At 39.9% G+C, this 15,918-nt stretch overlaps 2 protein-coding genes across 3 annotated transcripts; one reads left to right on the plus strand and one right to left on the minus strand.

The window, feature by feature from the left end:
* Positions 1-279: 279 nt before the first annotated feature.
* On the plus strand, positions 280-4,315 carry LOC136433037 (platelet-activating factor acetylhydrolase IB subunit alpha2-like). Of its 2 annotated transcripts, none has more exons than XM_066424801.1 (7): positions 280-399; positions 1,298-1,388; positions 1,608-1,697; positions 1,832-1,948; positions 2,410-2,532; positions 2,696-2,880; positions 3,317-4,315. In XM_066424801.1, the coding sequence occupies exons 2-7, from the start codon at positions 1,317-1,319 to the stop codon at positions 3,435-3,437; spliced, it is 708 nt and encodes a 235-aa protein (XP_066280898.1). In that variant the 5' UTR covers positions 280-399; positions 1,298-1,316; the 3' UTR covers positions 3,438-4,315. The 2 variants fall into 2 exon arrangements, with proteins under 2 accessions (XP_066280898.1, XP_066280900.1); XM_066424803.1 differs by lacking the exon at positions 280-399 and adding an exon at positions 429-453.
* Positions 4,316-5,030: 715 nt separating this feature from the next.
* Positions 5,031-15,028, minus strand: LOC136433035 (UTP--glucose-1-phosphate uridylyltransferase-like). Its single transcript, XM_066424799.1, has 15 exons — positions 14,893-15,028; positions 14,495-14,620; positions 11,928-12,035; positions 11,121-11,309; positions 10,187-10,320; positions 9,882-9,950; positions 9,616-9,749; positions 9,192-9,280; positions 8,805-8,873; positions 8,563-8,594; positions 8,077-8,173; positions 7,664-7,742; positions 7,191-7,354; positions 6,672-6,776; positions 5,031-6,394 (listed from the first exon to the last, which is right to left on the minus strand). The coding sequence occupies exons 1-15, from the start codon at positions 14,902-14,904 to the stop codon at positions 6,287-6,289; spliced, it is 1,515 nt and encodes a 504-aa protein (XP_066280896.1). The 5' UTR covers positions 14,905-15,028; the 3' UTR covers positions 5,031-6,286.
* Between the last annotated feature and the right edge of the window lie 890 nt (positions 15,029-15,918).

Genomic DNA, 15,918 nt, shown 5'->3' on the forward strand with positions numbered 1-15,918 from the left:
CTCCACGAATATACCATCGAACTTTTGACCTTGATTATTAAAAAATTAGCTCTCAACTGACTGACGAAGAGATATAGGTGATACCATGAACTCAGGCGTAAATTCTATTCTTTTTGTTATCACCACAAAACTCCTGTACGATACAAGTCATGAAGTCAGTCCGCGAAAACCGAACACTAGCGCCAATAAAGTTCTAATATTCACTCACACTTCTTTTGTCAAAGGATTATATAGAATATTGAAGCATTAAAATATGCAGTGAATATTTAGAGTAACGCAATGGTAGGTTTAAAGAGGATATCATAGTCAGGTACCCAAGATTTACTTCCTTTCTGATACTTTACGTTTTGCTGTGCTCTTAAGTAAGTCAAAGAGCTTCTGGCGTGCAGCAAGTCCCAGGTAGGTCGAACCTCTTGTCTCTCTGCTTCAAAGTTCTTCGTCGTCATTTCTACCGTTCGTCTTGTGTCCTGTCCCAGTCAGCGACACACACGCTCATAGCTGTCAGTTGTATGTGAAAACACAGCGACCTGGGACGATCAGTGGGTGGGGTGGGAGGAAAATCGAAAAGGCAAAAGGGAGGGGTTTTATGGAGTCTTATGTTATGGGCGGGCAGCCCCAGAAATCGAGACAGGAAACAATCTATGGCCGTACAACTGATTTGAAGATGTCGAAATCCAGTCATAGCTTTGGGGATATCGTTGAATTTCGACAAGGCACATGCATGTAGCAAGTATACGTAATAAAAGCTGTCTATGAACAGCTGCCATTTCGTGGCACTGAGAACTGACAGAAGGAGACAAATACCACATATGGCGAAGCTCAGGTCTTATCAGAGTTGATTAAAACTTTTTGGAAAAAAAAAGAGTTAACATGGCAGTTTGAGCATATTAATTATGGTGCATAAATTATATCATTTTTCATAGCTATTTCTTGGCATTAATTATCAAAATTTGACATGCTAATTGGGATCGAAATTACATTTCCAAACGAAAGCAAAAAGTACTTTATGGCCAATGATGATTTTCACAATACACACGACCTCCTGGCTTTTGTAGTACACCTGAGTTCTTATATTGTGCTGTCAGCCTTCGTCACATATGTAATAGATAGTAACACTACTAGTAACGTTAGTTCACGTAAAACCGGGATTTATATACCCGCGAGTTTATGTTAGCCAACGTCACTACTCTACTAGGTTTCTTATCCAAGCAAACTGGGTATGCAATTTGCAATGTACCACAGGGTGATAGATTTACTTTTTGAACAAATTTTTTAACAAATAGTTGTTTTCATCCAGGTGTGTGTGAAGTGTTGCCATGACAACAAACCCAGCCGCCACCCCTGTCCCGGTGGAGGATGTACAGGGGGACAGACGATGGATGGATATGGTATATAGGGACATCATGTGGCAGGGATGACTACAGTGATGAAATTATGATAAGCTTTGCATTGAAAAACCTGAGAAGGAGTTAGAAATGTTAATTCTTACCTGTTTAGACAGTAAAGATGTATGTACTTTCTAGATGAACCTAGCAAGCAGTTTGTAAGTCCACTTTCAGGAAAAGACATACAGTTAAACTGATGTATTTGTTGTTTTGACTTTTCAGCATGAGCACTATGTGAGAGAAGCTCACGAGAAGGAACCTGAGGTTTTGTTTGTGGGGGATTCTCTAATACTGCAACTGGCACAGACACAGGTGAAGTGTAGTTACCTACCCTTGACTAGATACTTAGGTGATAGTTATATTTGTATTTTATTTCATTGCATTGAGGTACAAAGATGGATAAAGCAGTCAGATGCCAATTCTGTTATCTGTTACTTGATCCACAGATATGGACAGAGAAGTTTGAACCGATGCATTGTCTTAACTTTGGTTGTGGCGGAGATGCGACCCAGCATGTCCTCTGGAGGCTACAGAACGGTGAACTGAAAAATATTGCACCAAAGGTCAGGTCATTTCCCATGTCATCTCTGCACAATAGTCAATAATGTGTCATCCACAAAGCATGTCACACCATTGTGACAATGAAATTGTGGGGCAATGAAAAATCTATGCGGGGAAATGAAAAATCTAGGAATGGGTGAATAGTTAATTTTTCATAATTTTCATACAAAGTGAGTTACCCAATAATGGGATGAAATATGGAATGGAGATGCTATCAGCACAGGAGGTGAAGACCAAAACTTTATTTTATGATTTAGTAAAGGACAATTCTCTTGTAAGTTATAACATTCAGCTAGTGAAGTGAGTTTCAGGGCTTGGTTCACAGCCTTGTTCCTACATGAAGCTTGAAAATCAGGTTTAATGAGAGCCAATGGTACAGTCAGACATATAGGCAATATGATAAAACATTTGTATACAAGTCATGTGTACTAACAACAGATTTCTCACCCTGTCTGATCCTCAGGTGGTGGTGTTTCTTGCGGGGACTAACAACCACGGCCACACAGCGGAGCAGGTTGCAGGGGGGATTGAGGCGTGTGTGAGGACCATTGTACAACAACAACCACAGGCCAAGGTTTTGGTTTTGGTGAATAAACTTATTGCTTCAGTTATGATTGACAATGAGGTGCTAACTTCTAAAATGTAAGTCCATATGTAAGTCCATTTGTAATTCATATATTTGCTCTTCTAAAGTAGTTTACTCTCAGGTAGGTCATGTTTGCTTTATTATTGTTGTTTTTGTATCCCAGACTATACCGCCACGAGGGCACCAGCCCAACCCCCTGCGTGTGAAGAATGAGGAGGTGAACAGAAGAATGGCCTCCCTACTCCAGTCTATCCCCAGTGTACAGTTGGTGGATGTGTGTCAGGGCCTGCTGCAGTCAGATGGGACCATCAACCACAACGACATGTACGACTATCTGCACCTGACCAGGTAAGCTGGATGTGTACACACAGTCACAAGGACATGTTATGTCAACACAGGTTGCGCAAACATTTGTGTTGTGTGCTCTCAGCCAAGACTCCTTTGTTCAGGCATTATTTTACACCATACATGTACATGTACATGTATAACAAGCCAAGAAATAAAGTTGTGGGCTTTGCTTCTTACTCTTAGCATGTGTGTGTTAGTTGAGCTATTTGGCGGGTGAAAGAATAAATGCGAAAAAAATGAGATGAAAATGTTCAGATATATGGGAGCATGTAGAGGAGCTCGTATTTTTCTTGCAAAAAGGCAGTTGTAATATTGTGTTCAGATATTTAATCGAACAGAAGAAAATCAAAAACCAAGGAGGTTAAACCTACTTGTAAAAACCAAGTTGAAGTGGAGTTGTGAGTACATTTATACAGTGATTTTCTTCTTCTTTCAGTTCTGGTTATGCCAAGTTCTGTGAACCCCTATATTGTGCCTTGGCCGAGATCTTAAAAATGCAAGATGCAACTGCACTGGCGATGGATGCCGCAGACAACTTAGTGGAGACGCCAGACTGATGACAGCAAGGATTGGTCCTCTTATGATGATCATTTCATCTCACTGTGGAAAGTCGAGAAGTGTATGAGTCACAAATATGGGCTTAGTGGGTGATGGGCCTCACTAACTTGTATTTATAACCTATCATTCCTTTGCCAGGGGAAGCTTAAGACACAGTATACCAAAAGCAGGGATACTATAATATCTACTTACATCTTCTTGTATTTTGTATAACACGTTGAGGATTACTCAGTCATTTTTATTTTACATCAGAGCTCCACCATATAGTTACAAGCACGCTTATTCTAATCAGTACTATAATTTTCAAGCAGCAATTACAATAGCACTTCAAGAAAAATATGAAAAATGTTGCTGTAGCAATGCCTTGGAAAATAGCACAAAAACATGGACAACCACTGATGAAAGCTTTGCACAAAGCATTTGGAACTAATCCTGCTGTTGCTGTTCATGACAAAGAAATTTATAGCAAACCACAGTAGAAGTTATCTGTAGAAGTACATGTCAGATACGGCTTTGAGGTATTACATCATACCACCAACTACAATCTATATTGCACATATCGTAATCACTGTTTCTGCAAAGCTGAATATTTACATTAATTCTATGAGACATTGTATCATGACAATGTATACTTTTGAGTAGTTTTATTACTGAGCCTGTTTGGTGAATGACATTCAAGAGCACTAGAAGTTTCAAATTGCAGGTACACAGAAGAAATTGTAGCAAGAAATACAACTGCCTTCTGTTCTGTCACATTTTAAAGTCTGGACAACCGTAGTGTTAATGGTTCAAGTAAAAGATGTCACTTGTGTAGATGTCACAGTATTTGTCTACTAATATTAATAAATAAACGAGAAATGATTGAATCTTCCCATTATTGGCTGTGTAGGTCTTTTCTGTATAACGTAAAACTGTCACTTACTTGGGTTATAGACAACTGTAAGTCTGTGTCTATACAACGCACATAATGCTGTCCATGGCTATTAACAGACCCCTCCCCATCAGGGGGCTGGCACAGGCTGCTATTTGATAGCCAGGCCATATAGACAACCACACCCAGTATCATCTGGGACTACATAAACATGGCCCATTTGTTCATCATTACTGAATCCTCAGCAAGATTGTACATTCTGTTACAATTACTTAGCATTGCAAGGCATTATATGTCTGTGTGTATTTGTCCATAGACAAATTCTTGTGAAGATGAAATCTGAACACACAAACATGGGAGAGACTTTCTGCTTACCTTCCGAACTGTACCTTCCTTCTTGGAGTGGTCGAGTGGATGACCCGAAGATGGTTCAAGTTTTTATTGGATCATACTTTGTTGTTTTTAGCCAGCATACTAGGACTGTAAGATTCAATATTTGTGTACCAAAAACTTGAATGAAGAAACAGCTGTCATGTTGTCATGATTTCTATTGATCCAAACAGCTCACTGATGGTTACAGTCAGTATCAGAGGCAGTGGGGTGGGTAGGAGACGCCTGATATATACTGAAGAGATAATTCATAAAACATTCAATAGCTGGAAGTGGACACCTTTAGATGGCCCTTCTACCTGATCACAACTGGACAGCATTTTGCAAAGAATATCATTTCTACCTTTATTGTAATATTTCATCTTTCTCACAATGGATATGAGCATAATTCCTTTGACATACCACATGGGCCCATGCAATGTATTTTCTACAGTCTAACAACAGTTTTCTTATAATTGATCATAGAGTTTCTCAAACTTGGTAACCAATTCTTAACATTCCCATCTAAATTGGAATTCACCATGATAGTTTCATCTCATACCATATTAACAATCTCAGTTTGTCAATCTCATATTTGGCCATTAATCCTTTTTACTACAACCAAAGGCTTCAAGAAAGTCTAAAAAAACATGTCTCTTGATATTGACTTTATCAACAAAACAGTATCAATTCCTTGGATTGTCAGGATAAACAAAAATAACACAGTAGTAAAATTTTCTCAGGTAACAAATGCTTGAAGAAAACTGGGGACATTATTGCATAATTTGAACCAATTTTCAACAGTAGATTTAAGAACATCTAATATTTCATGAATGCGGCTGAGATATTGTTTCTCATATCAGCAGCTTGCATGGGTTATTACTGTATTTTTTGTTACTTCCTAGATTGTTACAACAAACAGAATTTTACGTGGTGTAAAAAAAATACATAATATTATGTATATACTAATAAGAATCTGTTCAAATCATGTAAAATCTTAAAAATATCACGTAACACAATAAATTTCAAGGCCTAGCAGTGGCCAACTACATTGCAAATCGGAAAAGCAATGCACTAATATACAGTTAAGATCACAGCTTCTTACTCTTTAAATCTACCATCCAGCTAACAGTATAACCTGTTATACATAACTGTACTTGATGTTCACTAACGGAAGCAGCTGAAAAGGCTGACTACACTATTCCACAACATGACATTTCTAACTCCCAATAAAGCATGGCTGGTAAGATGAATTTTAGCCTTTGGTGCAGATGATGTCACCCTGTTCAGGCAGTTTTTACTGGCAGAGATCTGTTCATCTTATGAAGCAAAACTCTTATTCTGCACTTATTACATGAAACTTTGATGTCATCATAAATACTAGCCTGGACTTTTACTTCTAATGGGTCACATGTATGTAGTTTTCTGTGCAGCACATATGGATAAGCTATCATTTCAAGCAAAACAACATTGTAAACTTTGTACTATCAAGGTTACACTGTATGACTATGTCTTGTCAAATATTTGGGTTGTGTCTGATGATTCAGGTCTACATAGGCTAGGGTCTATGTAGGCTGTCTACAGCAGGAGATACGTACAAGGTGGGTTCTAATGGTCCAGGATGCGAAGATTGCCAGACACAATCTTGTTCTCCAGTAATGCACCAGGAGGGATGTTGATACGGTTCCCATGCTCAGCAACAATGATTACAGTACCCTAGACAAGGAAAACAAGTCAAATCAAGTAAAATCATGAACCAACAACTTACATATTGTTTCGGCTTTCTGAAACAATCAACTGTGTGAAAATATCTCAGTTACCAGGAATTTCAAATTACTGTCATTTCTTACAATGTCTACCGACTCTGAAAACTGTCCTGCAAAAACCATTTTAACTATCATTGATAGGCAAGGGATCAAAAGGAACTTCCATTAAAATTATTACAATTGAACACCCTGTGGGGAATGATAACATGTACGGACATGGGTTATACCTTCAAGGACACATCTTTGCCAAAGGTGACATCTCCTGAGACAGTCAGATGATCCAGCTCCAACATGTCTGGGATGTTCTCAAAACGCCGCAGGAACTCCTGAACCTGAAACCAGCAGAACACAAATACTTTTCTTGTATGTCCTGGCCTATGAGTGTAATAAGCAGAATAATTAGTCCCTGTGACGTGTGTAATAAGCAGAATAATTAGTCCCTGTGGCCACTAATTAAAATTCTTTTTTATTCTCTAATTCCATTCTCTCTTTTATGAAGGATGTGAAGAAACTTTAAAAACGTCCAAAAATATTTGAGTTAAAGACCTTTAAATTTTATCATTTCATTAGATTACCTGAGATAGTGGCAAGGAAAGGGCATTCAAAATGCAAGCTGTAGTAAACAATTCTAAAAAGAATCATGAGAATATCAACTACAGTGGTATTTTGTACACTTTTGATGGATTTTCCTACACTCAGGCCAGCTAGATGTTTAACTACAGATCAAATGCAGAGTGAGAAATCACCTTTTCAAAGTGAGACCCTAGTTTGACTAAAGGAACAGTTTTGAACTGTCTCTTGGCACTCATGTCTAAGAAGCCATTGTCCATGTCGTACAGATTAGACATGACCAGTAGTAAGTCTGACGTCTTCTTCACTGGCAGGAACCTACTCCGGGGTACGTTGACTCCTAAACGTGGAATGAACACCATGGGTAGGTAAATAACTGAAGAAAGATTTCTTACAAAAACACTATTATTTCTTGACTGATGAGAGTAGGCACTATGACAACAGTTGAACAGCAGCTTTAGCTATTATGAAAAATATACACAAAGACTCTTTAGTAATGACTAGAATACAACACTAACAAAAATGACAAACAGAGGAGAGATTTTCCCATGTTTGTCCACAACAGTAACCAACAACATAATATCACAGCATGTGAATAATGTACATTTTGTTCTTCCCAAAGTCCTCACAATGTAAACAGTTGACCTACCAATGGCATTGTCAAAGTTCTTGATGGCAGCCCCAACAGCAGTCTCCAGCTGAATGACACCCAGCCCATCACCGAGGGTCTGAAAACAAATGTACCACTTGTCATTTAAAACAAAATTTTTCACGCAACAAAATGCTATTCAGAAAGAAATCCTGAACGATGTCATAAAAGATGTGCACATGCAGGTTCATATGCTGAAATACCTCTAGTTGCTACCCCACATCCAATCCTAGCAGATATAACAATAAACCTGTCAGTGATATAGCATTAATATGACAGGAATTGGCAATAACACGGCAGCAGTAGTGTAGTGAAATGTAAGCATGGTCTGCACAAATAGTAGTTTGGTTTATTAAGTATCAAAATGCAGAAAATAAAGCCTCTGATATACATGTTATCTTGGTACAACTGACCTTGTTATTGACAATGACCTCCATGTCAAGTTCATTCTTGTCCACAAGGCGTTTCATGCCAGAAAGTTTCATCCACAAGTTATTTGTGTTGAAGAATCTGCAGGAAAATGTCCCGGGTTATACAGGAGAAAATTCAGCAAAATTCAGACTTGCTACAATTTACAGTCAACATTAGATAACAAACAAGTCAAGTGAAATAATATAACTCTGTTGCAAATGTTTACCATGCTGATTTTAGGTTCCTGTTTCAGACAAAACATGTACTCAGCATCAGTGGTGTTGTATATACATAGAGTAAGTCATCCTATCTTAATGATTCTGGCTCCAATTAAGCCCTTTTATTGCTTTCCAAGAGAAACTGCTCTGCAGTCTTTGATGCAGTCTTGTATAAACACAATGTACAATGTACTTCATAATTTACCTATCTATCTGGAGGAGACCTTTTTAAATGTCATCAGCTTTGAAATCAAGAATGCACACACTTACTTGAACTTTGTCACTGACTTGAATTCATCGACCTGTATTAACAAAAAAAGCAAAAGTACAAGGTTACAAATAGCTGATTTTACATGTGACACCCCTTAGGTATTATATGGTGTTTTCAATGCGAGTTAAAAAGCAAGATACTTGAGGGAAGGTGTATCACAGCTTTCTTGTAATAACAGTAATTCTTGAATACGAAACACAGAATCACACAATCACAATCACACAAAAGAAAATATACTTACATGATCCTTGTGCACTTGTGCAATCTCCAGAAGACGTAGCTTGTCCTCATATCCTACCAATGTGCCTCCCTGTGGTGGTAAGATACAGAGTTGCAATGTTAAATCAGTAAAAACATAAACAAACTTAGTAAGTGTTGAGCAAAAATCATAATTGAAAACGTTGAATCAGACACCACATATTGAGTGCAATGTATATATTTTCTTTAGCCAATTTGATATTGTGATAAATGCATCCATCAAGTTTACACCAAGCACAAAGGAACAAACATCTGCAATGCCAGCAGAACACCACACACCATAAAAAGCACATGTCTTCATCTTGTATGCATGATTTCAGCACAAAACCTGTAAATCTGAGATTAATACATAAGTGTGGATGTACATCACCTTGACATCAGCCCGTGTCTTGTCGGTCACTTCCATGACATATTCACTCATGGGGCCATTTGGTGGGTTCACCATATGATTCAAGATGCCTTTTCAATTAAGGTCATAACTGGCAATTCCACTAACAACCTTACAGGAACTTTCCCCTGTACAATAACATGTTTTGATCTGTACAATTCTGGCAGCAGGTTGTAACTTTATTTTGCTTGGCATGGAAGGCACCTAAAGCTATTACATATACAGGTTACTCGGTATACAATTTCACATCATCAAATCCACAAATAATAACTGTCTCTTCACAAAAGGTTCTTAATTGTACAAACTATAGGACAAGAAGCATGACTACACATGTTAATTCAATATTGTATCCAAGTTATGGCATAAAAAGATAGAACAGCATTTGAAAAAACTATGATAAGGATACTGAAGTCCACAGTTGCTCCTAAGTTGTCAATGTTGGAAACAAAGACAAATTCCTTGCCTTCCTTAATGAACTGGTCCAAGAGACCAGACTCTGCAAAAGCCTTGTAGGTGTCCCCATGTCCTGGTGGATACCACCTGAAGGGAGGGGCAGACATCAGTACTGCAGTTCAAACAAAAAGCTACACTACCGACTTGCTTTAATTGATTTGACATGTACGTTCCAGCCACAAAAGTGGAACAAACCCCTGATACTGCAAATATACTTACGCCTCCAGGTTGGACTCAGACACATCTGTTGCAATGGGAAGCAGGGACTCCTTGTTTATTCTGGGATACCTGGCCATGGACAAAAGAACAACATCTTTAAAATGGAATCAGTTGATGCTTAGGAATTCCTGCAATATACCATTACAACAAACTTCTTTTTAGAAAAAGTCCCTTCTCACTATGACAAACAAATATAAGTTACATTGTTCATCATCATTCTTTCCAGTCATAACACTATAAGAACTACTTTTCAAAGATATAGCTTTATATTATGAGGAAGGAAGGATGTGCAGACTGATGACTACCTGCTCTGGTTGAAGGTGAATATCTTAACTTGGCAAGACTTGTACTTTCTCAGGATCTTCTCAGTGTCTTCATCAGTATTGAAGGAGTTCATGAGAACCAAAGGCACTTCACTGTTGTATTTCCGGTTCAACTCCTACATGGAGGTAAAAAAATCTTACTTTGGACAAGGGAAGGAGGAAACTGGACTCTGGAAAAAGAGCCTGTAAGGTTTGATACTTTTCATGAACTCTCAGCTGGTATCAACATCATTTTTGGACTTACTTGGAGCAACTTGGAGAGAATAAGATTTACCAGATACCAGTATCACACAGGTGTTAGGAAGAAACTCTATCTACCAACCTAACTGCAAAAGTGCCAGGATTAAGGCTGAATTACAAATCAACAGTTATACACAAATGTACATCGGTTATGTTTGACATGCAATGACCAGCCCAACTTATCATGACTGTTATAACAATATTACCACAGAAATAAAGTAATTCGATGAGAATTTGCTTGCCATATATAGATAATGTATAAACTTAGAAGGACTGCTTTGATATGTGAAAAGTGGAAATTGTGACAACAATTAGTTGATCATCTAAACAGAAGGTTAAACATATTGTGGAAAAGAAGTGTACACCATACTTTTCCCTCTACTTAATGACAAGAATGTCCTTATGACATGATACTGTATTTATGCAGAAATACTCGCGGCAGTTTTACGTTTGCAGTTTTTGCGGTGAACTCTTTACCGCGAAAGTAAAACCACCACAAAAAGCCGTTCCATTGTGTGACTGTAACGCTACTAATGTTTCAAACGTGGACTCAAAACCACCGCAAACACTCCATTTTCTCCCTACCTCGAAATTAAATCCCCACGAACATTTCTGCATTTACAGTACATTGTATATACATGTAGCAGACAGATCTAAACCAGTGCTGTATTACAACCTCGATCTGCTGCACAGTCAGGTCCAGAAACGTCAGGCCACTCCGTACAGAGATGAGACTCTTGGGCCCCTTGCAGCCCATGCTAGTGCCGAGGCCTCCATTGAGCTTCAGCACGACCAGTTTGCTCAGTAGGTTGGAGCAAACCTCGGGTGTGAGCTCTCTCTGATTGATGTCAGCATATGGTAACACCTGCAACACAGAACACATCTTAACCTCCCTGCAATCACTTCTAAATTCATTCTCAGTCGGTACCATAACAGATATCACTCAACAGTGCATGCCTATGTAAGACTTTGGTATGAGAAGCTACCAAGGAAAACTGATGCGTTAGCCCTACAGGTAACCATACTGGTTTAACATGGTCTTCTATTTAATGCTTAGGTCACAATTGGAAAAAGGGGCCCTGCCGGGCAGTTCACTAGCTGTTTCTTCGCACTTTCGGGTGCTACCCCTATATGGCCCCACAGTGCACCCTGCGGCTAATGGGTTATTTTTGGGCACAGCCTGGGCCCTGGAAATTTTTAACACGGAGTTAAAATCAATGCGTTTTTTACGAAATTTTTTTCATTTATTTGATTTCTTTATCAGGTCATTGGTCCTTGACTTCTTCTTCGCTGCTATGGATAGTTACTTCCGCATTTGGTGAGAAATAGCCCCAACCCGAACATATAGGAACCCACATACAGGCACTATTGTGTAACCCATATATATATGGGCACAGCAGGACAAGGGTTTTAAGTACCGTATGCACTTTAACCTCTGGTCATTCTCTTGTTAACACAGTATTTTAATCTCTTTCAGACTTACAGCTCCCTCACGAAGAGGCTGGATCTTTTCCCAGTTGATGTGGGGACTTTTCTCCTGGAGGAATCTGGTGAAGAGCTTCTTGAAGCCTTCAAAATCTTTCAGGAGTGTCTATAGGGTAAGAAAAAAAAAAAAGACATATCATTTAAAGATTGACAAAGCAAAATCATCAAGTAAATGGCTGCTAATTAGCATGGGTGCTTCCAGACTGGTGATTACATGCTGACTAAGTGGTGAACATAATCAGTCCAGTTCACAGCAACAGATGTAAACAGATTAGAAGGTATCCTGGCCAGAATACAATAATTAAATAGACAAGAATATGTTGAAGGATTTGTTGCAGAAATTTATATTTAAAGATAAAGTTGTTATACATTGCTATCAAAATGTAGGTCCCCTTTGTTCCTTGAACTTTGAACGAGGACATCGGTGATGTCATCTCGGGAGACAATGGGTTCTTCTGCACCATTCAGTCCGGTCTTCCATTAGCGATCAAAGCTCTGTTGTAGATATGTCACTGAGCCCAGCATCCCTTTTCAGATTGTCAATAAGGGTTGTGCGTCTCCTGCCCCTTTTCCTCCTTCCCTCTGTTGGCTCCCAGAGGATGAGCTGGCTGGCTGTCAGCTCAGTATGCCAGACGCAGTGTCCAGCCAGTGCCATCCTTCGGTGCCTTATCTTCTGGGAGAGTCTGGGAAGATCACCGTAGAGTGCGGAGTTTGTTATACGGTCCTCCCAGGTGACATTCAGCACTTTTCGGAGCATCCAGGTGTACATCCCGTCGAGTGACTTCTCGTCCTGTACCGTTAGAGTCCAGGTCTCCGAGCCATACAACAGTACACACTCGACAGTTGAAACGAACAGTCTTCGCTTAACTTTGTTGTCCATGTTGAACTGTCAAACTCTTCTCATGCTGTGTAGGGTGCTCCAGGCAAGGGTTCACTCAGAAGCATTATCATCAACAATGAATCTAACATGAAGTTAGAGATATCTTATTGATGATCCGCCACGGTATTTCTTGTGCATGAAATGAAGTCGAACCTGTCTGGTCACTCTCATGCTTATTGTGAGTAAATCCGGGATTATGAGAGTTTCACCTCTGACATATGGGAGTGACAATGGATAAACCGTTCAACTTGCTGTTGAGCGAAGTAGACAATATAATGTGGTTTTCGATGGTGCAACTGATTGTTTTTGTGTGCATTGGGTAAACAAATACTTGAAGTACGTGCATCATATAGGGACCATCGTACGATCTCGGGAGAGGTTATCGCACCCAGGATACTCTGGTGTTCTTTGTTGAGCCCTTTGCTTGCCTTGCCTTTCAGCACGATGCTCTGGGTACCACAGTATACTTTGGGGGACTTTGATAGGAAAATTCATCGCGGACATGATGATGGGAGCTAGGCGCTCGCTTGTGGATTGGACGATTTTGAAATCAGCATATACTAGTAATTTATGGATTACACTTTACTTAGCATGAAAGTGACCAATTATAGCCTCCTGTGCAGGCTACACTGTAGATAACGGCGCGCCCCTCGGCTACAAAACTCCCTCGGCTACACAACTCCCTTGCCGGCATTAGAGACCCCCCCAATATATATGCCCTCGTTATAGGAAGCCTGCACAGGAGGCTAGACCAATTACGCGTTACGGCTAATGTACCGATTACGAATTACGTTTATTTTGGGCGACTGCCTACGGATTACGAAGACGCAAAAGGCTGCATTACGCCTTATGAAAAAGGGCATGCAGGCCCTCCTATAGATAAAGACAGGCAAATAGTTCTAGACAATGCACTTTTCCCGAGGGACCAACAATTAAGAACATCTTGTTCTCTAAATTAATGACTAGAGAAAGGAAAATGAGTCAAAACTACTATTATGCAAACCACACCCAACAAAACTTGACTACTTCTCACCAGAAGTGGCCAAAAACATTAGCCCTCTTACTAGTATATCAGTAGTGTAGTTACTGTAGTAATAAACCTTTATTTTCCTTGGAAGGCCCTGTCGGCCAGTACATATATATAGTAGACAAGTTCAAGGCCATGAAGTACAGCTTAGTTTAATAGTGGATACAGTGACCTGTACTTAACCTATTGAGTAATGAATTAAAGGTGTTTCAACTGTAAGCATCAATCATCAATCTTGATAAGGCTGTTGCTGGAAATCTAATCCACCTGGCATGTACATGTACAAACATATGGTCACCCCTGGGAATAAGTGGGTGTGTTCTGAGTACGCTGTAAACTCTTTACCACATTTCTACACATTCAAAATTTTCAATTTTTAGAACTGTCCTGCACATATTTCTGGTTGGTATATGATCTTGGCAGCACCGCCCCCTCCAGGAATTTTTATGATACAAATCTACAAGGGTACTTTTAAGTATGAATAAAAATAACCCAATTGAACCCTATCTTGATCTTTGATCACCCTGAGACCCTATATCCCATGTCTAACTGTTAAATGTTTTAAGTATTAAAGTTTAGTGGTATTTGACAGGTTTGGTTGAAAACCTGTATGAACAGTCATAATGGGTGTGACGACCGCAAAGTAGGGGTGACTAACCTCCTTCTTGGCCGGGTCGTCTTCCGGTGCCGTGTCATACAGCTTCTTCAACTCCGCCTCCATGGTCTTATATGCGTCCTGCTTGGCCAGAAGCTGGTAATCGTGCGGAGCCCACTGCATCGTGGTCTGTACAACAAACAAGAGGTGTGTCCCACACATCAAGCCATGTTGTTCTTGTCCAATAAAGATCAACCAATCGCTGATTTATGATTATTGTCCGAGTGGACTTTGGTATGGTACCGCTGCCCGGTCACTTGACGGGGTAGCGTTACACATTAACCCATCATTTAAGGATAAGGAGAACAATCATACCCCCCTGGTGAATAGATAGTACAGACTGTACAACCATTAATGCCAAGTTTGCCGGGAAACGTGAAGTAAAGAAGTTCAGAACTTACAGTGGCCGCCATCTTCGTCGCGTAGTAAGGTGAAGCGAAGGACGCAGCCGGGGCATGCGCAGTGGGAGGGGCACGTCTGCCACGTACTGCAGATTTTGCCTGAGAGTTTTTTTCATGAGAATATTTTTGCAAGAATGGAGCAGGATTTGTCTTCGCAAAGGAATGTCGAGTTGCGTTGTGTCATGTGTGTGATGTGGCCCAAAATGTTCTGATTTTGGGGGCATTCAAAGAGACACAGGAATGAGTTACGACTGTGCGGAACAATCCACAACTGAAAAGGGGGTGTGGGTAACATCTTTGGAACAGAAAAGGATCAACATTGGCAATGTTGTTTTCCATGAAACTTAAACCAAAATGGCTCTACAACGACATAGGCTTTGTAGCAAGCATATTGTTTACTGTAATTTTCCATATTTTGTTACACTCGAGTATTTCATGCTCACAATACTTGAGTGACACCTAACCAGTGACCCATGGTGACCTTGTCAGCTTTCCATCTCACATGGGAATAAATATGTCCACATTATCCCTGGAACATCGAATCTGCATATCATGTTTTGAATGTGACAGAAGAAAGCCAAGTCCAGAACTTAGTGCAGAAACAGAGCTAGCGTTGCTAATTAACGTCCAGTGTCTGTCCTAAGTGTTACATCAAAGGTGATGGAAAAACTTGTTGGAAGTCAAGTATCACGGTTCCTGACCAGACATGACTTTACTACTCACCAAAGCGAGTTTAGGAGACATCATAGACAGTTGTGTCCCGAACTAGTCTCTACCAGACTAGCCGCGTCGGCTATAGAGAGAACGGGGAACTTTGGCCATGGAGGATAACATTCCCATCCGCAATATTTGACCCTATCTCCCTTAATACAGTTGACTGACTCTATTTGGCCAATTTCTACTATTTTCCCAGCGACCTGTGGAGACTGGTAGAGTCTATCCCGAACACGTACAGAGGCCAAACAGATAAGGGATTACGACCCCACCTGCTTCACATCAGCTAGACTAACATCACACTGCAGCAGT

This window comes from Branchiostoma lanceolatum, chromosome 4 (genome assembly GCF_035083965.1).
Source record: "Branchiostoma lanceolatum isolate klBraLanc5 chromosome 4, klBraLanc5.hap2, whole genome shotgun sequence".
NCBI classification, from domain to species: domain Eukaryota; kingdom Metazoa; phylum Chordata; class Leptocardii; order Amphioxiformes; family Branchiostomatidae; genus Branchiostoma; species Branchiostoma lanceolatum.